General features: G+C 50.1%; 1 protein-coding gene across 4 annotated transcripts in view; it reads left to right on the top strand.

Annotated features, from left to right (window-relative positions):
- Positions 1 to 23052, top strand: part of malt3 (MALT paracaspase 3) — a 242432-nt gene that overhangs the window by 152735 nt on the left and 66645 nt on the right. For 3 of the 4 annotated variants that reach the window (XR_005458688.1, XM_038784246.1, XM_038784244.1), the window contains exons 3-5: positions 14827 to 14962; positions 16391 to 16569; positions 22769 to 22868. Coding sequence is in view for 3 of the 4 variants with exons in the window: in XM_038784246.1 (XP_038640174.1) it covers positions 14827 to 14962; positions 16391 to 16569; positions 22769 to 22868 (415 nt within the window). In the remaining variant the exon portion in view is untranslated. The remainder of the gene's footprint in view (positions 1 to 14826; positions 14963 to 16390; positions 16570 to 22768; positions 22869 to 23052) is intronic. The other variant, XM_038784245.1, reaches the window with a different exon arrangement.

Raw genomic sequence — 23052 nt, 5'->3', positions numbered from 1 at the left:
AAGACTTCTTACTGTGCTCACCCCAGTCCAACGCCGGCATCTCCACATCATAATCCCAGTGATTGAGAGAGAAACTACTTGGATTAGAGGGAGCCACGTTAGGGCACATAAAATAGAAGTAAGAAGAAATCAGAGAAAGGAACTGATTGTTTGAGGGTTATGAGTGCTATAGAAACCCCTGCAGTGCAGAAGGAGGTCATTCGGCCCATCGAGTCTGCACCGACACTCTGAAAGAGCACCCTACCTAGGCCCACTACCCCGCCTTATCCCCGTAACCCCACCTAACCTGCACTTCTTTGGACTGTGGGAGGAAACCGGAGCGCCCGGAGGAAACCCACGCAGACACGGGGAGAACGTGCAGACTCCACACTAGAAAGTCACCTGAAGCCTGGAATTGAACCCGGGTCCCTGGCATGGTGAGGCAGCAGTGCTAACCACTGTGCACATTTGGGAAAGCATATTCAGGTGTAGGAGATGATGGGGGGGGGGGGGGGTGTAGGAGATGATGGGGGGGGGTGTAGGAGATGATTGGGGGGGGTGTAGGAGATGATGGGGGGGGGGAAAGAGAGGCATACTAACGGAATTGGAGGGGGAATCACGTTGAAGATTTGGGGCTTGAGGAATGAAGTCACCGGCGAATGGGGAATGGAGGAAAGGCAGAGGATGAGGCCATTCAGCCCATTAAATCCATGCCACGTCTCCAGAGAGGACTCCAGTCAGTCCCAATGCACCTCAAGAAGAACAATCCAACCTTCACCACCCATCGCTTGGATCGTTTAACGAGTGCGATGGCATCAACATCCTTTCAAAGCTTTGACTTTATTTTTAAGTCCCAGCGTTACTCACGAGCTGGGGGCAAGTTGGTTTAGTTTGTCAACCTCAGTTCAATATTTCTCCCCACCCCCACTCCGTTGAGTAGAATCTCCCAGAGACGCCGTGATTACTCATTCACGTCAATGGTCGGACAAGTCTATGTGCAGCATATAATCTTGACATTGGGGTGGGGAAGCAATCCCAGTGTATAGGAGCCAAAAAATGAAAGGGACTTTGGTTTGGATAAGGCCTTTGAGATCGTCACGGCAGTCCAGTGTTCGTTACAACTAACGAGCCGCTTCTCAGGTGTAGTCACTGTGTTGTGATGGCCAGTTTCCAGGTAGCAAAATCCCACAAGTAGCAGTCCCAAGTGGTCGTTTGCTGGGGCCGAATGGCTTACTCCTGTTCCCAATGTTACTGAGTTCATGAATCCTCCAGCGAGCCACTAGCAATGGGCCTACACTTGGATGTGACAAGGGGAAATCCTTCATCTAAACAACCAGGCCACAGTTGAAGGCTGGGGGAGTAAGTGAGATTTGGGCATGGGAAGGGTGGATGGATGGGGTGAGGGCTACTCCTGAGGCGGGATTTTCCTGCCCCGGCCCCGTCTTTTTAGCCCGGATTTCTCTGCCCCCTCCCTCCGCACGGGTGGACTGGCTGCGGAGTTCTCTTCCCTCCCAGTCCCGACAGGCTCCCAGCTGCCACCACGCGGGGAAGAGATTTTCCTGAGGAGCCGCCGGTGCCCAGTTAGAGAGTGGCAGAGGCTGGAGTGCGCGTTATATATTTGGTGTCTCGCCCACGGTCAGGCGACGAGAAAGACTTGAGTCAGAAAAATTATTTGAATTTGTTTCCAAGCTGTCGTGACCTCGGGATGTCCCACGGCTGTTTAGACTAAGTGTGGTCACCGTTGTAATGCTGGGAACACAGCGGCCAATTTGTGCACAGAAAGCTCCCACAAAGCAGCAATGTGGTCATGACCAGATGAACTTATTTTAGTGATGTTGATTGAAGAGTAAATATTGGCCAGGGTACCGGGGAGGGCGGCCTTCTATAAAGACTATGGAATGTTTACACCACAGAATGTCACAGTACAGAAGAGGCCCTTCGGCCCATCGAGTCAGTGTGGAAAAACACTTGACCTGCCTACCTAATCCCATTTGCCAGCACTTGGCCCATAGCCACGAATGTTAAGCCAATGTGCTCATCCTGGTACTTTTTAAAGGATATGAGACAACACTCCTCTATCACCCTCTCAGCAGTGCGTTCCAGACCATCACTACCCTCTGCAGAAGGTTTTTCCTCACATTCTCCCACCACCCCCAACCAAACCTCCTGCCCCTCACCTTGAACTTGTGTCCCCTCGTGACTGACTCTCGTGACAGCTGCTCCCTATCCACCCTGTCCATGCTCCTCATAGAATCATAGAATCCTTCCAGCGCAGAAGGAGGCCATTCGGTCCATCGAGTCTGCACCGGCCCTTACTCCGACAGAGCACCCTACCTAGGCCCAATGCCCCACTGCTAGCGTTTAGGCAATTTAGCATGGCCAATCCACCTAACCTGCACATCTTTGGACTGTGGTGGAAACCGGAGCACCCGGAGGAAACCCACGCAGACACAGGAAGACTCTGCAGGGGCTGTTTAGCTCACAGGGCTAATCGCTGAAAGCAGACCAAGGCAAGCCAGCAGCACGGTTCGATTCCCGTAACAGCCTCCCCGAACAGGCACCGGAATGTGGCGACTAGGGGCTTTTCACAGTAACTTCATTGAAGCCTACTCGTGACAATAAGCGATTTTCATTTTCATAGACAGTGACCCGAGGTCAGAATCTGGGACCCTGGCGCTGTGAGGTAACAGTGCTAACCACTGTGCCACCATGCCCCCCCTCACGAAGAGGGGCTACTGTTCATCATCGTGTACACCTCCGCGAGCAGGCGGAGCCTCCGTTTAGCGTCTCATTTGAAAGACGGCGTCGCCAACAGTGTGGCACTCCCTCAATACTGGGCGAATCAGACAGATCTTGTACCCAATTCTCTGGAATGGGGCTTGAACCCATAAACAAGAGGTGAGAAAACGGTCAATGGACCATTGCACCCGGGCCAACCAGGGAATGGGGGCAGTAAATTCAGTGACTTGCAAAGAAAGCTAGACGAAGCTATATTGAATGCGGTGTACAAAACAATAAGACCTGTTCAAGTTTCAAATGACTTTATCTGAATTACTGTGGTTATACATATCAGGCACGGTTTCCTGCTTTCGTTACCTTAAGACCTAAATGCACAAACAATCTCTTTGATGTGGTAAAACTTAACTTATAGGTAGTGTGGCATATTGACTGGAAGGATGGGTCGTAAATTATTCAAATCTCCCCCACCTAATTCCTGGTATTTTGTGTTATTCCCGTCCCCGCCACACACATCCTCACGCAAGGGCACGCGCACATCACACACACGCACACCCACACACAACAGTACAAATACCGCTCACTGTGCAAATGCAGCTATGTTGAATTTTCCTCTTCCCTGCCCATCACCAACCCCCTCCCCCGAGCTGCCGCTAGCATCAACTCCAATAAAGCAGCGGTGGGGCAATCCAGGGCCGGAGTGTCAACACAGGCAACCCGGAAACCGGAGGATGCAAGTTCACCAAAGAGGGTTAAGGTGTGAGGGAAGGTCAACCACGTAAACCTTCCCTCGTCTTCTCCCCTCAGCCCTCTGAGGGTGGTAATGTGGTGTGGTGGTAATATCTCTGGAGTAGTAATCCAGAGGCCTAGAAAAAGTCTGCAGGTTCGAATCCCACCACGTACGCTGGTGGGGTTTAAATTCAAACTATTTTTTTTGTTTGGATCTGGAATGGAAAGGTCGTCTCAATAATGGTGACCATGAAACTATCATCTGTTGCTGGTTCTTTAATGTCTTTTCGGGAAGGAAATCTGCCATCCTTACCCGGTCTGGCCTACATGTGACTCCCAGAGCCACAGCAATGAAATGAAAATCGCTTATTGTCACGAGTAGGCTTCAATGAAGTTACTGTGAAAAGCCCCTAGTCGCCACATTCCGGCGCCTGTCCGGGGAGGCTGGTACGGGAATGTGGTTGACTCTTAATCACCCTCTAAAATGGCTGAGCAAGCCACTCAGTTCAAAGGTTACTTAGGGATGAGCAGCAAATGTTGGCCTTGCCAGCAGCGGTCAGGTCCCATGAGATATGTATTTTCCAGCTTTTTCTCTCCATTATTTGCCTTCAGCTGGTTTGATCTGGCAAGAACCCTGGCTGAGGAGTAGGGGGCGGTGTGAGGAGAACCGTGTTGGCATAAATGTTTAGCGGCAACCCAGGGCTGCCATTCGGGCTCTGGGGAGGCCTCAACCGCTTGGTGACTGCCTGTGACGGTACGTTAAAACCAGCTGACCTTCCTGTTGGAGGCTGAACCATCCGGTTAGGGCCTGGTAAAGGGAGGAAGCGCCACGGGGGACCTCCAGGCCGAACAATTTCCCCGACCTCCCACGAGAACCGGCCAAGCTTTCTCTCGGTCCTGGCAGCGTTATTCTTTTGTGGGATGTGGGCGTCGCTGGCTAGGTCAGCGGTTGTTGCCCGTCCCTAATTGCCCTTGAACTGAGGGGATTTCTAGGTCAGAGGGCGGCCATGTTGCTGTGGGCCTGGAGTCACATGTAGGCCTGGAGTAACATGTAGGCCGGGCCTGATGAGGAAGACCTGATTGAGGTCTACAAAATTATGAGACGTATGGACAGCGGTTATGGGCAGCACGGTAGCATTGTGGATAGCACAAATGCTTCACAGCTCCAGGGTCCCAGGTTCGATTCCTGGCTTCGGTAACTGTCTGTGCGGAGTCTGCACATCCTCCCCGTGTGTGCGTGGGTTTCCTCCGGGTGCTCCGGTTTCCTCCCACGGTCCAAAGATGTGCGGGTTAGGTGGATTGGCCATGCTAAATTACCCTTAGTGTCCAAAATTGCCCTTAGTGTTGGGTGGGGTTACTGGGTTATGGGGATAGGGTGGAAGTGTTGATCTTGGGGAGGGTGCTCTTTCCAAGAGCCGGTGCAGACTCGATGGGCCGAATGGCCTCCTTCTGCACTGTAAATTCTATGACTATGACAGGGTGGACAGCAACAAGCTTTTTCCAAGAGTGGGGTCATGATTTCAAGGTGAGAGGGGGGAAAGTTTAAGGGAGATGTGCGTGGGAAGTTTTTTACGCAGAGGGTGGTGGGTGCCTGGAACGCTTTGCCAGCGGAGGTGGTAGAGGCGGGCACGATAGCATCATTTAAGATGCACCTGGGCAGATATATGAACGGGCGGGGAACAGAGGGAAGTAGATCCTTGGAAAATAGGGGACAGGTTTAGATAAAGGATCTGGATCGGCTCAGGCTGGGAGGGCCGAAGGGCCTGTTCCTGTGCTGTAATTTTCTTTGTTCTTGTTCTTTGTTCTCTAAAGGACAGGAATGGACCAAATATCACCAAAATTGAATAGTTGGCAATTTGCCTGGCATTGTTTGTGGTCAAAGGCACAAAGGAACTTAGGCTTGGTAGCTTCGTTTTTCTTTCCAATCTTGAGTGTCCTGTTGGGAGTAGGGAGCAAGACGTCTGCCACCTTCTCCCTTAGGGTTTTTTTTTCAGGATGGTTTTCCCCGAAAAAGCTAACTGGTTTCCACTAACCCCTCCATTTTCTGTTCTCGTGCAACGGGGTCTTCTTTATTCCTGTTGAGAGTGATGCTGCAACAACGCAGAACGGTTATTCTGACAACTGAATCATGGCTTGCCAAAACCTTGTCAGGAACCCTTGCTCTCCTCTCACTTAAATCACAAGGCCTCGCAGCGCCTACTGTCTTCGGAGAGTAAGCTTTGCCAGCGTATGGCTTTCCTGTAAAGAGGGAGACAGTAAATGGCTGGTACTCTCCGAACAGCAGATAACAGAGTTAATGTCATAATTACTATGGCTTTAATTCACTTTGGGTGTCCTGAGGAGGGGTAAGGAGCGATATTGCAAGTTCTCTCCTTGTGGATCTTTGGAGGACATGTTCTAGATTATAAACTCAGAACTTGACATTGACCGAAAAAGCCCTCCGATCACCTGCTTATTGAGGCGATCCATTACATTGGAGATATAGCACACAAACATGGCCACTCTGCTCCACTTGGCCGTGACAATCAAGTGCAAGACCGCAGCAATGCTGCAGTGTCAGGGATACCATCCTTCAGGGAAGACAGTGGGGCAAGGCCCGCTCTGCCACGTCAGCTGGCCATAAAGGGTCTGACAGCACAACGTTCATCTGTGCATGTTCATCTGGTGTCTTTTAATCTCTCAACCAATCTCACAACAAACAGATTATGTCGTCTTTGCCATGTGTGGAATCATGCTGTGCACAAATTGGCGTATGTGTTCCCCACATCATGTAGGTGACAGCGTTTCACCTATAGAAACATACATAGAAAATAGAAGCAGGAGGAGGCCATTCGGCCCTTCGAGCCTGTTCTGCCATTCATTATGATCATGGCTGATCATCAGGTTCAATATCCTGATCCCGCCTTCCCCCCCATATCCCTTTAGCCCCAAGAGCTAATACTAATTCCTTCTTAAAATTACACATTTTGGCCTCAACTACTTTCTGTGGTAGTGAATTCCACAGATTCATCACTCTCTGGGTGAAGCAATTTCTCCTCACCTCAATCCTAAATGTTTACCCCTCTTCCTCAAACTATGACCCCTCGTTCTGGACTCCCCCACCATCTAGAACATTCTTTCTGAACCTACCCTGTCTAACCCTGTCAGAATTTTGTAAGTTTCTATGAGATCCCCTCTCACTCTTCTAAACTCCAATGAATATAATCCTAACCAACTTCGTCTCTCCTCATATGACAGTCCCGCCATCCCAGGAATCAGCCTGGTAAACCTTCGCTGCACTCCCTCCAGAGCAAGAACATCCTTCCTCAGATAAGGACACCAAAACAGCCCCCAATGCTCTAGGTGTGGCCTTACCAATGCCCTATACAATTGCAGTAAAACATCCCTATTCCTATACTCAAATCCTCTCGCTATGAAGGCCAACATACCATTTGCCTCCTTTACTGCCTGCTGTACCTGCGGGCTTACTTTCAGCGACTGATGCACGAGGACACCAAGGTCTCGCTGAGTATCCGCCTCTCTCAATTTACACCCATTCAAATAATAATTTTCCTTCCTATTTTTGCTATCAGAGTGGATAATCTCACATTTACCCACGTTATACTGCATCTGCCATGCATGAACCCACTCACTCAGCCTGTCCAAATCCCACTGAAGCATCTCAGCATCCTCCTCACAGCTCACCCTCCCACCCAACTTTGAAAGTAATGAATTGCCTGTGAAGCAATGGGGCAAGCTGAGGATGTGAAAGGTGCTACATAAATGCAGGATGTTCCTTTCCTGTTTCCAGTAATAATATTAGTGTCACAAGTAGGCTTACATTAACACTGCAATAAAGTTACTGTGAAAAGCTCCTAGTCGCCACATTCCAGTGCCTGTTCAGGTACACGGAGGGAGAATTCAGAATGTCCAATTCACCTAACCAGCACGCCTTTCGGGACTTGTGGGAGGAAGCCGGAGCCCCCGGAGGAAACCCACGCAGACACAGGGAGAACATGCAGACTCCGCACAGACAGTGACCCAAGCCGGGAATCGAGCCCGGGTCCCTGCTGCTGTGAGGCAACAGTGCTAACCACTGTGCTACCATGGCGCCCGTAGAACTCAGCAAATCCAGAAAAATGATCACATCCCATTATTTATTAATGGGTCAGAGCAACTAACCTCATAACTCCATCCAGCAATTTTAGTCTTGCAAGGTGTCATCAGAAACTGATCCTGTATTTATTTTAATAAAACGTGTGCTTTTGTGATTATCCGGATGGAAGTATTCATCCCTTTGAGCTGGAGTTGAGGTGACAATCGCTGCACGATACAGCCTTGCCTTTGCTCAGGACTGACTTCGCTAACCCCCCCCCCCAGCTAAAAGATAGGCGTGAATGTGCAGATTTGAGCACTTTGATTTCTAACGAGGGGCCTGTTCTTCGTTTCCGAGCCCCTGACTGACTCAGTTTGTTACAATAAGCCCTTTGAGCATTTCAATATCAACCCAGTTTAAATACTGCATGACTCAGTTGCGAATTATCGGTCTCGATCACACAAGGAACTGAAAAACCAGAAAGCTGTTATCACTGTAGCGGTATTCAAGCAATTAAAAGGTTTTTTTTTTAGTTCCGTAGTGAGCAAACATTGCAAAACATACACCAAGGCAATGATTTTAACTCCCGCCTGTTGGACTCACTGTCGGACCCAGGTCACCCTTCGTTTAAATAGGTCAGCTCTGACTCATCTGAACGTCAGGCAGCATGGTAGCATGGTGGTTAGCATAAATGCTTCACAGCGCCAGGGTCCCAGGTTCGATTCCCGGCTGGGTCACTGTCTGTGCAGAGTCTGCACGTCCTCCCCGTGTCTGCGTGGGTTTCCTCCGGGTGCTCCGGTTTCCTCCCACAGTCCAAAGATGTGCGGGTTAGGTGGATTGGCCAGGCTAAATTGCCCTTAGTGTCCTAAAAAAGTAAGGTTAAGGGGGGGGGGGGGATTGTTGGGTTACGGGTACAGGGTGGATACGTGGGTTTGAGTAGGGTGATCATTGCTCGGCACAACATTGAGGGCCGAAGGGCCTGTTCTGTGCTGTACTGTTCTATGTTCTATGTCTGCGGTGGTATCAGCAGGCAGGAGTGTGGCATGATGTGGACCCATGTGGGCTCCGTCGTAAGGGTTAGTCAGGAGTGAAGGGGGAAGGGAAGCAGTGATCGGGGTCACCGTTGAAGCTCGAGGCCGTGGAGACTCTTTCAATCGGTAAGGTCCCAAGGCCCCTGCCTTGTTGGGCCTATTTGTCAGTGCTGGGTTGCCGTGGTAATAACGCCCCGAAGTTCCAACCTTGGATGCCACCAGTTCCTAAAAGGCCATTGAGATCGTCGGTCCGCGATTCGGAAGGTCAGTGACACCCTTACCTGTCAGGGTCAAGGGCCCTCGGACACTGGATTATACTCCAGTTAAAATGGCGCGTGATCAGTGATCTGCCTGGACCCGTGTCGCCTATACTTTGACTCACATATCCTGGTCTCGCTGGGTGCTGGGGGTTAAAATCAAAGTGACAGATCTCGTATGATTTACTGATTTATAAAGGTCTGAATCATAGAATCCCAACAGTACAGAAAGAGGCCATTCAGTCCATCGAGTCTGTGCCGACCCTCTGAAAGAGTATGCTACCTAGGCCCGCTCCCCCGCCCTATCACCGCAACCCCACCTATACTGCACATCTTTGGACACTAAGGGCAATTTATCACGGCCAATCCACCTAACCTGCACATCTTTGGACTGTGGGAGGAAACCGGAGCACCCGGAGGAAACCCACGCAGACAGGGTGAGAACGTGCAAACTCCACACAAGACAGCCACCTGAAGCCGGAATTGAACCTGGGTCCCTGGCGCTGTGAGGCAGCAGTGCTAACCACTGTGCTGCCCTTAAAGAAGGAGCAAAAAAGCTTTGTGAGTCGAGGTTAAAGAGGACATTTGGGTGATTATAAACTCTCAGGAAGGCGAAGAACCAGAAATTCTGCCCAGATAGCACTGGAACCAAGATTCTTCAACTTCCCCTCCCTCATTTTTAAGCCTAAATTTTCATTTAAATGGTTCTGCACTTTCGTTTTCTACCTTCTGTTCCAATTAGTCACCTTCCTCTCCAAACAAGTGTGCTCAACTCTGCGCCTTGCCTTTTACGAGTGAGACCACCGCCCCCCCCCCCCCCCCCCCCCTCATCATCAGAGTGTGCAACCAAAATGTCAAGTCCCCGCTGACCTTTTCCCCCCCCCCCCCCAGAAATACCCTCTCGCTTTCACCTTCACACACACACACGCTAGCTCTGCCTTTTATCAGATTGCCAGCTGCGGCTTCAGTGGGTAGAATCTGAGTCACAAAAGTTTCAGATTCAAATCTCACTCCAGAGCTTGAGGACCAAAAGTCCCAGGTGGGCACCGCACGGCAGTACCGAGGGAGTGCAGAGGTATTGTCTGTTATATTGCACTTTGTGGTAATATGTCGTTGCTCTTTCCTTTGTGATACAGAATGGTCTGATGGGTTGATGATAAAGAAACCATCAATCTCTAACTTGAAGAAAAACTGATTTTATCGAATAATGATTAAATTGCCGAGAGTTTGCACACTTTACAGAGCTACAACTATCAATAGATCATAGAATTTACAGTGCAGAAGGAGGCCATTCGGCCCATCGAGTCTGCACCGGCTCTTGGAAAGAGCACCCTACCCAAGTTCAACACCTCCACCCTATCCCAATAACCCAGTAACCCCACCCAACACTAAGGGCAATTTATCACGGCCAATCCACCTAACCTGCAGATCTTTGGACTGTGGGAGGAAACCGGAGCACCCGGAGGAAACCCACACACACACGGGGAGGATGTGCAGACTCCGCACAGACAGTGGCCCAAGCCAGGAATCGAACCTGGGACCCTGGAGCTGTGAAGCCATTGTGCTATCCACAATGCTACCGTGCTGCCCTCCACAATGCTACCGTGCTGCCCTCAATAAAGTAAGATTGAGTTTGTTAAACAGTATTCTGTCATCATGTATTAACTAATGATGTCCTCATGTTACTTCTCTCTAATCTAAACTAGTTCTTGAGCTGTGATCAATCCCTCTCCTCTGCTAACTCGCCACTAGCTACCCTACATTCCCTGAGGTCTGATATTTATACTGGGAACTGGTTTTGCCTTCTAGTGTTTGAGTTACACTGAGATGTAATTGGCATGCCTATATACATATCATTACACCGTCTTTCAGATAAGGCATTGAAGAGGCCTCGGCCCTATCTGGTGGATATGAAAGACCTGCCAAGTTTGAATGTGACTGGGGAGGTTCTCCCGGGTGCCACGATCAAGATTTATCCCCCAGTCAACATCACAAAAACAGATTGGCTGGTCTATATCGTACTGATGCTTGTGGGAGTTTGCTGTGAAAAAATTTGGGGCACCGGGCCAGATTTTCGGTTCCCGACTTGCCGAGGTAAAAAGGGCCTCTGAATTTGGGTGCTGTACAGAGTCCAGACCGCCAACCCTGGAAGAGGCGTGTAGGGGGCCACAGGAACGGCGGAGTGCTGAGGGAGGCTGTTTCGGCCCCACTCGGTTCTCTGGAACTTACCGAGTTCTATTCAAGGCTGTTCGACCCTCCTGAACCCCCCGCCCCCCCCCTCACCCACTCCCCATGCCACCTCCATTGTAACTCATGCCCACCCAACCCACCCCCATCAACAACTCTCCCCGGCTGTTGGAACGACCCCGGCTAAGATGTCCTTGTGGAATTCCGGGAAAGGAGGAGAACTCTTCAGTCGGACAGGGTGACCTCGTACACGCTTGGTTGGCCGGGAGCCCAGGCTCATAAAAGGATTATTTCTGTTTATTAATGTCTCAAAGCTTATTTGTACAAGATTAGGAGAAGTGAAGTGTTTGAAACCTCAGATATTGATACTTTAATGGTCTGTCTGATTTGGCCCTTTTATTAGATTGTAGGAACAGCAGTTTCTGTTTCAAAAGGAGGATTTTAGATGCCCCCTCCCCCCTCCACGCAATCCCGAGCAGTTCAGTACGTGCCATTATTACTATATGCCTCATTGGTTCTGTGCACTGGAAGAATGGTAAGCAGTCTGACAACCAGGTTAAAGTCCAACAGGTTTGTTTCGAATCACTAGCCTTCGGAGCACTGCTCCTTCCTCAGTCGAAGCAAACCTGTTGGACTTTAACCTGCTGTTGTAAGACTTCTTACTGTGCCCACCCCAGTCTAACACCTCCACATCACTGGAGGAATGGGCATGGAAGCATCTTGGGTTGGCATGGGGCGCCCGTGAGTTGGCATGGGGGCCATAAGGGGCCCGTGGGGGTAGGTGGAGGGACAATGACGAGGCAATGAGCTGGAACGGAGGGGGCCCGTGGACATGGGTCAGACCTTTTTGTGACGTCGCCTTTTAAAAGATTTCCAAATGCAGACTCCCCTGACACCGCCGTGACGGACTGTCAATCACGAGGCACAGGGAAGCCGCCCTGACTCCACGGAAATTGCGGTGGAACTGGGAGATGCCTACCTTCCCCACCATCGCACCGGAGCCGGCTTTGTCAGGGGTGCAGGGTGAGGGCTGTTTTCCAGCGAAAACTGAGAGCACCCGGAAAATGGGGGCTTGAATCCCGGAATTGGATCCCGCCCACTATTTTAAAACTGGTTCTGCGAAGCCCTGAGCCTGTGGTTCCTATATTCCACCAGTGGTGTTCCTTGTGGGCAGCACGGTAGCACAGTGGTTAGCACAATTGCTTCACAGCTCCAGGGTCACAGGTTCGATTCCCGGCTGGGTCACTGTCTGTGTGGAGTCTGCACGTCCTCCCCCGTGTGTACGTGGGTTTCCTCCGGGTGCTCCGGTTTCCTCCCACAATCCAAAGACGTGCAGGTTAGGTGGATTGGTCATGCTAAATTGCCCCTTAGTGTCCAAAATTGCCCTTAGTGTTGGGTGGGGTTATGGGGATAGGGTGGAGGTGTGGACCTTGGGTAGGGTGCTCTTTCGAAGAGCCGGTGCAGACTCGATGGGCCGAATGGCCTCATTCTGCACTGTAAATTCTATGATTCAAAATTGGCTGGAAAGTGCTGTCAAGCATCCAGTGGATGTAAAAATCCCCCCCCCCACCACCTCCGCCCCTCAACAACATCTTCCACTCTCCCATTTGTATATATTTTGTGTCATGACCTTACCTTTCCAAAGCTATCCTGATTGGATGTGTCTGGGCTCCCAGCTGACACAACAGTCCTTTGAGGTGTGTAGTGACAGGAGAGATTGCGGTTAGAGGTAGCTCTGTTTGTGGTTGTCTTCGAAGGGACCGGCGTCCACTTGAGCAGCTACTCAGCAACGCTGTCTTCATGCATTTGAAAACGTAGGCATTAACGACCTGAAAATAAATCCTTCCCAAATCCATCGGGTTTGACAATTTGAGTGATTCATTTCAAGAGAAGGTGATGCACTCTTTCCCCCCCCCCCCCCCCCTCCCCCCCCCACCCCCAAACCCCCGATCAAATGATGAGAATGCTGGACTGATCGCTCTCCGTACAGATCCTGCATCCTCCAAACATTGCTGAGAACTCAATTCAACAACCTATTCCTGTCTCGGTTGAACATCTGTCTCGGTCAGTAAGAATGCACTGCACGCTGGTAACATGTCGTGGGTATATTTCAAAGTGGCGCTGTTCATGAAGACATGGCAGCATCTACAGCAAGGGTTGATCTTCTAATAACTCCTGGTTTTTTGCTTGTGTGGTACGTTTGTTCCTGCCTCACGAGAAGGCAGGCTCACCTTATTTTCTAATAGAGATAGGACGACAATCGCTTCACCGTTGGGTGCCCCTGCTGACAGCTGCCAACGCCGTGAGCGCTGGAATGTTCTCCCCAAAACCCTCTCGCTCTCTGAGATTGTGCCCTCAGGTTCTAGTCTCTCGTACTAGTGGAAACGCCCTCTAATGCTAAACAGGGGCTGTTTAGCACACTGGGCTAAATCGCTGGCTTTGAAAGCAGACCAAGGTAGGCCAGCAGCACGGTTCGATTCCCGTAACAGCCTCCCCGAATAGGCGCCGGAATGTGGCGACTAGGGGCTTTTCACAGTAACTTCATTGAAGCCTACTCGTGACAATAAGCGATTTTCATTCATTTCATTTAAATGGCCAACCTCTCTGACCAAGGTTTTGGGTCACCCATCCCAATATTCTGTGTCAAAAATTGATTTGATAGTGAAGGGTCTTGGGACGTTCTCATTTCATCGAAAAACGCTCGGTAAATGCCAGTTGCCACTTGCTTAATAACCCTGTCTACATTCTGTCTTGATGTGGAGATGACGGCGTTGGACTGGGGTGGGCACAGTAAGAAGTCTTACAACACCAGGTTAAAGTCCAACAGGTTTGTTTCAAACACGAGCTTTCGGAGCACTGCTCCTTCCTCAGAAAGCTCGTGTTTGAAACAAACCTGTTGGACTTTAACCTGGTGTTGTAAGACTTCTTACTGTACATTCTGTCTTTGAGCCCTCCCCCCCGCTAGATTTGAGGAGCATAAGATATAGGAGCAGAATTAGGCTATTCAGCCCATCGGGTCTGCTTCGCCATTCAATCATGGCTGATATGTTTCTCATCTCCGGTCTCCTGCCTTCTCCCCATAACCCCTGATCCTCTTATTAATCAAGAACCTATCTATCTCTGTCTTAAAGACACTCAGTGATTTGGCCTCCACAGCCTTCTGCGGCAAAGAGTTCCACAGATTCACCACCCTCTGTCTGAAGAAATTCCTCCTCATCTCTGTTTTAAAGGATCGTCCCTTTAGTCTGAGATTGTGCCCTCAGGTTCTAGTCTCTCGTACTAGTGGAAACGCCCTCTAATGCTAAACAGGGGCTGTTTAGCACACTGGGCTAAATCGCTGGCTTTGAAAGCAGACCAAGGTAGGCCAGCAGCACGGTTCGATTCCCGTAACAGCCTCCCCGAATAGGCGCCGGAATGTGGCGACTAGGGGCTTTTCACAGTAACTTCATTGAAGCCTACTCGTGACAATAAGCGATTTTCATTCATTTCATTTTCCTTGTCCACTCCGTCCAGCTCTCAGTATCTTCTACGTTTCAATGAGAAAACTGTTTAAATTGTACGGAGGAGTTTAATTGTTAGGAGGAGTTATTGGGTTCTGGGGATAGGGTGGAAGTGAGGGCTTAAGTGGGTCGGTGCAGACTCGATGGGCCAAATGGCCTCCTTCTGCACTGTATGTTCTATGTACTTATCCTCGACCACCTTAGGATTGGGCAGGGGAGCAGGGAAGGAAGTGATTGATGGCAACACCCCATTGACGGTGGAGAGAGTTGGTCTTTCGAAGTGTTTTGCCTATTTTTAAGCCGCTTTCCCCCCCCCCCCCCCTTGGTTACAGATCTCCGGGGCCGCCCAGCCGGCGCTACTGGTGAATGAGAGGAGGAGTGGGATCTACGTCTGCCGCGTGAATGATCAGCAGAACCGCTGTGTGTTCAGCGACTGGGCAAAGGTCAAAGTTCATTGTATCAAATCCGGTAATGGCTCTTTCATTTACAATTGGTTATCGGGTAGGAATTAGCGGCTGCTTGGTGAAGCGTGGGGGGTCATTAGTTACTGCTCTGGCTTCTCGTGGCTCGAGCGTTTGTTTGCTTCGCTTCTGATTTTTGAGGGGGAACGCTCAATTGCCTTTTTCCCCCAAATGAGGGGTCATCTTCACCAGTGTTGCCTAAGGACTAACGGCCCGGAGGTCTCTGAAGATTGGGGTAACTCCCCTTCCATTTGTCCCAGTTTAATAAATACGCGGGGCTTCACCGAGTAAAATAAAGAATGTATTTGTTTACAATAGGGGTATTTACACATCCCTCGTTCCTTTTCTGGTCACAGAATCAAAGAATTTACAGTGCGGAAGGAGGCCATTTGGCCCATCGGGTCTGCACCGGCCCTTTTGAAAGAGCACCCAGCCTAAGTCCACACTTCCACCCTCTCCCCGTAACCACACCTCACCTTACCTTTTTTGGACACTAAGGGGCAATTTATCACGGCCAGTCCACCTAACCCGCACATCTTTGGACTATGGGAGGAAACCGGAGCCCCCGGAGGAAACCCACGCACACACGAACCCACGAACGTGCAGACCCCGCACAGACAGTGACCCAGCCGGGAATCAAACCTGGGACCCTGGTGCTGTGAAGCCATTGTGCTATCCACAATGCTACCATGCTGCCCTATCTCGAAGGTTGGTGCCTTAGTTTTGTACAAAGGTTAATGAAGTTCCCCCGTCCCTCAACGGGAGAGCTCGTACTCCGTGAGCGTCACAGGGAAGATAATCATTCCCACCCCCGTAAGTCCCTTGCGGCATCTTAGACCATAAAACATCGGAGCAGAATTAGGCCACTCGGCCCATCGAGTCTGCTCCGCCATTCAATCATGTTTCTCATCCCCGTTCTCCAGCCTTCTCCCCATAACCCCTGATCCCCTTATTAATCAAGAACCCATCTATCTCTGTCTTAAAGACACTCGGTGATTTGGCCTCCACAGCCTTCTGCGGCAAAGTGTTCCACAGATTCACCACCCTCTGGCTGAAGAAATTCCTCCTCATCTCTGTTTTAAAGGATCGTCCCTTCAGTCTGAGCTGGTGCCCTCTGGTTCTAGTTTTTCCTACAAGTGGAAACATCCCTCCATGTCCACTCTATCCAGGCCTCACAGCATCCTGTATGTTTCAATAAGATTCACCCTCTCATCATTCTAAACTCAAACGAGTACACCCACCATAAGCTGGTTCTTCATCTTCCCCAGCCATATTGGAGTCTCCTCTGTCTGACTACATTGTAGCACCTCCGTTATTTGGAAAACAATGGGAAAGGTTGACTGTTTCACGCGGCAACACCAGAATCAGTGCGTTTATTCAGCACCCACGGTATTTTGCCCTTCTTTATAAGCGTTGTTTTTGTGTACCCCGATAGCAGCCTTACCTCACAGATGGCAGGGAGAGCCGGTGATTGGACTGCAGCCTGAACCCTTGAGGGTCAAAGTCGGCCAGCGAGCGTCCTTGAAGTGTGTCGCATTCGGGGTTCCTGCTCCGAAATACCAGTGGTACAGAAATGGCATTCAGTTACCTCACCAAACGAAAGCAGAATTGGCGGTAAGTTAAAACGGATTGATGCCAAATGGATGCAAGGGCAATTATCATCGAGTTTACAGTGCAGAAGGAGGCCACTCGGCCCATCGAGTCTGCACCGGCCCTTGGAAAGAGCAATCGTTGGTCTGAACGCAGCCTGAGTGTGTGGTTTGCCTGTCACGGCTCTGATCGGCACAAGACCGACTGATTGGTCCAGAGCTGAAGGGTGAGAGCATTTGATTGGTCTGGAGTGCAGCGCTGAATGGTGGGAGAGCATTTGATTGGTGTAAAGCTGCAATACTGAAGGGTGCCGGAGTATTTGATTGGCTCGTGGTTGCAATAAGACCATAAGACATAGGAGTGGAAGTAAGGCCATTCGGCCCATCGAGTCCACTCCGCCATTCAATCATGGCTGATGGGCATTTCAACTCCACCTACCAGCATTCTCCCCGTAGCCCTTAATTCCTCGCGACAATGTTGGAGAATATGAATAGTCCCAATGTTGGAATATTGTTTGGCGGGGGGGGGGTGATAATTTACAGTGCAGAATAAGCCATTCGGCCCATCGAGTCTGCACCAGCCCTTGGAAAGAGCACCCTACTAACGCCCACACCTCCAGTCTATCCCCGTAACCCTCCAAACCGCTTTAGACACTACGGGCAATTTAACGTGGCCAATCCACCTAACCTGCACATCTTTGGACTGTGGGAGGGAAACCGGAGCACCCGGACGGAAACCCACGCACACACGGGGAGAACGTGCAGACTCCACACAGTCAGCGACCCAAGCCGGGATTCGAACCTGGGACCCTGGAGCTGGGAAGCAACAGTGCTAACCACTGTGCTACCCCACTGACTTGAACTACTGATGACTGTGAATACTGGGCGGACGGGTGAATCCCGCGTGTTTTGCGCGATTGCCAAAACTTCAGACCACTATAATCGGGATTCGGAACGGGAGTGTGGAACTGCTTCAATGCTGGTGTGTTGGAAGATAGCAGAACAGAGCACCAGGGGCAGGCTGCTTAGTCCCTCAAGCCTGTTCAGCCATCCAGTGCGATCATGGCTGACCTGCAGCCCAACTCCATCTCCCCAACTTTGCTCCATGTCCCTTAATACCTTCAGAATCATAGTTTTAGAATCATAGAATTTACAGTGCAGAAGGAGGCCATTCAGCCCATCGAGTCTGCACCGGCTCTTGGAAAGAGCACCCTACCCAAGGTCAACACCCCCACTCTATCCCCATAACCCAGTAACCCCACCCAACACTAAGGGCAATTTTGGACACTAAGGGCAATTTATCATGACCAATCCACCTAACCTGCACATCTTTGGACTGTGGGAGGAAACCGGAGCACCCTGAGGAAACCCACGCACACACGGGGAGGATGTGCAGACTCCGCACAGACAGTGACCCAAGCCGGAATCGAACCTGGGACCCTGGAGCTGTGAAGCGATTGTGCTATCCACAATGCTACCGTGCTGCCCGTAGACTACAGAAGATCTAAAAAATCTCAAATTGCAAATGTACCATTGAACTAACATCAGTTGTGATTTACAGAAGGGAATTCAAAACTTTTAACACCCTTTCAGTGTTTTCTATTTTGAAATCTAAAAACTCCAACTCCAGTTATTGGACTCCAAGTTGTAGGAATCTCCTAATCTACCTGTTCTGTTTCCCTTGATTGCTTGAAAACTTGGGTGAAATTACTCCTTAACCTGCAAAATTCCAGGGAATAAAACCCTAGTTTGTATATTGTCTCCTTCTTGCAGAGCCCTTGGACCAGCAAAGGTATCATTCTGGTAAATCCACATTGCACTCCTTCTTCAAGGTCAATATATCCTTCCCATGATTGGCGCTCACTGCTCAATAGTCTAACCACGGCTATGTATAGCTGAATCATTACTTCTACCCTCTTGCCTTCTGGTCCTCCAGATAAAAGGGCCAATGTTCCTTTCGTCTTTTTAATTATTTGATTCTTTGGACCGTAAGAGCAGAATTAGGCCACTCGGCCCATCGAGTCTGCTCCACCATTCAATCATCGCTGATATGTTTCTCATCCCCATTCATAGAATCATAGAATTAACAGTGCAGAAGGAGGCCATTCGGCCCATCGAGTCGGCACTGGCTCTCGGAAAGAGCACCCTACCCAAGCCCACACTTCCACCCTATCCCCGTAATCCCACCCCACCATTCTCCTGCCTGCTCCCCATAACCTCTGATCCCCTTATTAATCAAGAACCTATCTACCTCTGTCTTAAAGACACTCAGTGATTTGGCCTCCACAGCCTTCGGCGGCAAAGAGTTCCACAGATTCACCACCCTCTGGCCGAAGAAATTCCTTCTAAACTCCAACAAGTACCGAACCAGAGTCCTCAACCGCTCCTACATACGACAAGCTCTTCATTCCAGGGTTCATTCTTGTGAACCTCCTCTGGACCCTTCCCAAGGCCAGCACATCCTTCCTTAGATACAGGGCCCAAAACTGCTCACAATACTCCAAATGGGAACCCCAGAATCACTGAATTGTTGCGAGGCAGAAGGAGGACATTTTGCCAATTTTGTCTACACCTGTCTCCAAATGAGCAGCACGATGTGGCAACGTTCCCCAATCTGTTACCCGACCCTCCACTCCACCACAACACGCTCCAGGATGTTTAATGCACTCAGAGATTTAAAAAAACAGAGTGGGGTGCAACTTCTGGCCAGACTCCTTAAGGAACTGGCCGAATAAAAAGCAAGCTGAATATACACAGGTTCTGTGGAATCGAAAAGGTGGGAATCTGAAACCTTCATAGAATTTACAGTGCAGAAGGAGGCCATTCGGCCCATCGAGTCTGCACTGACTCTTGGAAAGAGCACCCTATCCAACCCCACACCTCCACCCTATCCCCATAACTCAGTAACCCCACCCAACACTAAGGGCAATTTTGGACACTAAGGGGCAATTTATCATGGCCAATCCACCTAACCTGCACATCTTAGGATTGTGGGAGGAAACAGTCCTAAGGGGAGAATGTGCAGACTCTGCACAGACAGTGACCCAAGCTGGGAATCGAACCTGGGACCCTGGAACTGTGAAGCAATTGTGCTAACCACTATAAGAACATAAGAACTAGGAGCAGGAGTAGGCCATCTGGACCCTCGAGCCTGCTCCACCATTCAACGAGATCATGGCTGATCTTTTGTGGACTCAGCTCCACTTTCCGGCCCGAACACCATAACCCTTAATCCCTTTATTCTTCAAAAAACTATCTATCTTTACCTTAAAAACATTTAATGAAGGAGCCTCAACTGCTTCACTGGGCAAGGAATTCCATAGATTCACAACCCTTTGGGTGAAGAGGTTCCTCCTAAACTCAGTCCTAAATCTACTTCCACTTATTTTGAGGCTATGTCCCCTAGTTCTGCTGTCACCCGCCAGTGGAAACAACCTGCCTGCATCTATCCTATCTATTCCCTTCATAATTTTAAATGTTTCTATAAGATCCCCCCTCATCCTTCTAAATTCCAATGAGTACAGTCCCAGTCTACTCAACCTCTCCTCGTAATCCAATCCCTTCAGCTCTGGGATTAACCTAGTGAATCTCCTCTGTACACCCTCCAGCGCCAGTACGTCCTTTCTCAGGTAAGGAGACCAAAACTGAACACAATACTCCAGGTGTGGCCTCACTAACACCTTGTACAATTGCAGCATTATGCTACCCTGCTGCTTTAAAATGCTGTTCGGCTGGGGTGTCATTTGAAAATTTTCATAGAATCCCTACAGTGCAGAAGGAGGCTATTTGGCCCATCAAGTCTACCTAATCCCCCAAAAGAGCACCCTACCTAGGCCCACCCCCCTGACCTATCCCCGTAATCCCAACTAACCTGCACATCTATCAGCAATTTAGCACGGCCATTGCACCTAACCTGCACATCTTTGGACTGTGGGAGGAAATCGGTGCACCCGGAGGAAACCCACAGGGAGAACGTGCAGACTCCGCATAGACAGTCACCCTGCTGGGAATCGAACCCGGGACCCTGGCGCTGTGAGGCAGCAGTGCTAACCACTGCGCCGCCCGCACGTTGGGATTGATAGATCATTGCGGGAAATGGATCTGAGGCAGGCAGAGTTACGATACCTCAGCCATGAACTTCTAAGCTGCGAAGGAGATGATGGCGTAGCGGTAATGTCACCGGGCTAGCAATCCAGAGGCCCTGGTTAATGCCTTGGGGACATGGGTTCAAATCCCACCATGGCAGCAGGTGGCATTTAAACGCTAGGAATTAATAACTCTGTAATGAAAGCGCTAGTCTCAGTAATGACCGGGAAACAATGGTTAATTGTTGTAAAACTCCATCTAGAACATAGAACATAGATCATTACAGCGCAGTACGGGCCCTTCGGCCCTCAATGTTGCGCCGACCTGCGAAACCATCTGAAGCTTATCTGACCTACACTATTCCATTTTCATCCATATGTCTATCCAGTGACCACTTAAATGCCCTTAAAGTTGGCGAGTCTACTACTGTTGCAGGCAGGGCGTTCCACACCCCTACTACTCTCTGAGTAAAGAAACTGCCTCTGACATCTGTCCTATATCTATCACCCCTCAATTTAAAGCTATGTCCCCTCGTGTTGGTTATCACCATCCGAGGAAAGAGACTCTCACTGTCCACCCTATCTAACCCTCTGACTATCTTATATGTCTCTATTAAGTCACCTCTCAGCCTTCTCCTCTCTAACGAAAACAACCTCAAGTCCCTGAGCCTTTCCTCGTAAGACCTTCCCTCCATACCAGGCAACATCCTAGTAAATCTCCTTTCCAAAGCTTCCACATCCTTCCTATAATGTGGTGACCAGAACTGCACGCAGTACTCCAGGAGCGGCCGCACCAGAGTTATGTACAGCTGCAGCATGACCTTGTGGCTCCGAAACTCAATCCCCCTACTGATAAAGGCTAGCACACCATATGCCTTCTTAACAGCCCTGGGTGGCAACTTTCAGGGATTTATGTACACTACCAAGAATCTTGCCATTAGCCCAGTACTCTGCATTCCTGTTACTCCTTCCAAAGTGAACCACCTCACACTTTTCCGCATTAAACTCCATCTGCCACCTCTCAGCCCAGCTCTGCAGCTTACCTATGTCCCTCTGTATCCTGTAACATCCTTCAGCACTATCCACAACTCCACCGACCTTCGGTGAAGGAAATCTGCCATCTTTGCCTGGCCTGGTCTACACGTGACTCCAGATCCATCGGAATATTGTTGACTCTTCACCGCTCACTGAAATGGCCAAGCAAGGTTCTCAGTTCAAGGGCAGTTCGGGCTGTGCACCAGCGGCTGGGGTTACCGGCGACACCCAGATCCCATGCGGGGCAGGAAATAATTTTTGAAATATCGAGGCGGGAATTCCCAGGCTGGCGGTGGGAATCTCCAGTCCCGCTGGCACTGCACCCCCCCGCCCGTGGGTTTCCCGGCACCGTGGGGTGGCGTCGATGGTGAACCCCGCCTCCAGCGAACGGCGCGCCGCCTTCCGCTGCCGAGAACCACGCGGCTGGGAGGCGGGAGAATCCTTCCCTGAATAATATGACAGGCTTGAGGGGCCGAACGGCCGCCTCCTCTTTCTGTGCTCCCAGAAGCTTAATCCGCGCCTTCCATCCATTCCCGTGGCCCTTCCTACGGTTGCCTACTCGTTATTAGAAATTGTCAAAAAGGCTGCTCGAGGAAACTGAGCATTGGGCGCCACCGTAGCTCTTAGAATTCTCTTAGAACAGAACAGGCCCTTCGATGTTGTGCCGAGCAATGATCACCCTACTCAAACCCACGTATCCACCCTATACCCGTAACCCCCCCTTAACCTTACTTTTTAGGACACTACGGGCAATTTAGCATGGCCAATCCACCTAACCCACACATCTTTGGACTGTGGGAGGAAACCGGAGCACCCGGAGGAAACCCACGCACACACGGGGAGGACGTGCAGACTCCGCACAGACAGTGACCCAGCCGGGAATCGAACCTGGGACCCTGGAGCTGTGAAGCATTTATGCTAACTACCGTGCTCCCCAAGTAGGAAACTTTTACCTGTTGGCCCGGACCCTCCACATGGACATCAACAGATATCCTCCCTGGGAATCGAACCTGCAGAGGTGTGGTCACTGAACTGTGGCGAGTTAGATGCTGTGGTTGTGTCGGATGCACTGATAAACGAACGTTTGATTTTCTTTGTGCCTAGATATCCACGGTTGAGATGAGACACCATGGGACGTACTTGTGTTCCGTTGCCAATGATCGGAAACAGGAATGCTGGAGTTCTGCGGCTGATATGAGCGTAGGTAAATACTGGAGTGGCATTGTCGCTAACGGTCACAGAAATGTATGGAATTTACCGCACCTTGTAAGGGTCCTTTCTATTTATTCCCTTATTTCTCCTTTCTTTAATTATGCCGTGATTATATTTGATTTATGGGTGATTAATGGACATGTGTCTTTAAGGCAGGATTCAGAAGTTGCAGGATA

Source organism: Scyliorhinus canicula, chromosome 24 (assembly GCF_902713615.1).
Source record: "Scyliorhinus canicula chromosome 24, sScyCan1.1, whole genome shotgun sequence".
NCBI lineage: Eukaryota > Metazoa > Chordata > Chondrichthyes > Carcharhiniformes > Scyliorhinidae > Scyliorhinus > Scyliorhinus canicula.
Note: the sequence above shows the minus strand (reverse complement) of the source record. Positions and strands in the feature narration are given on the sequence as shown.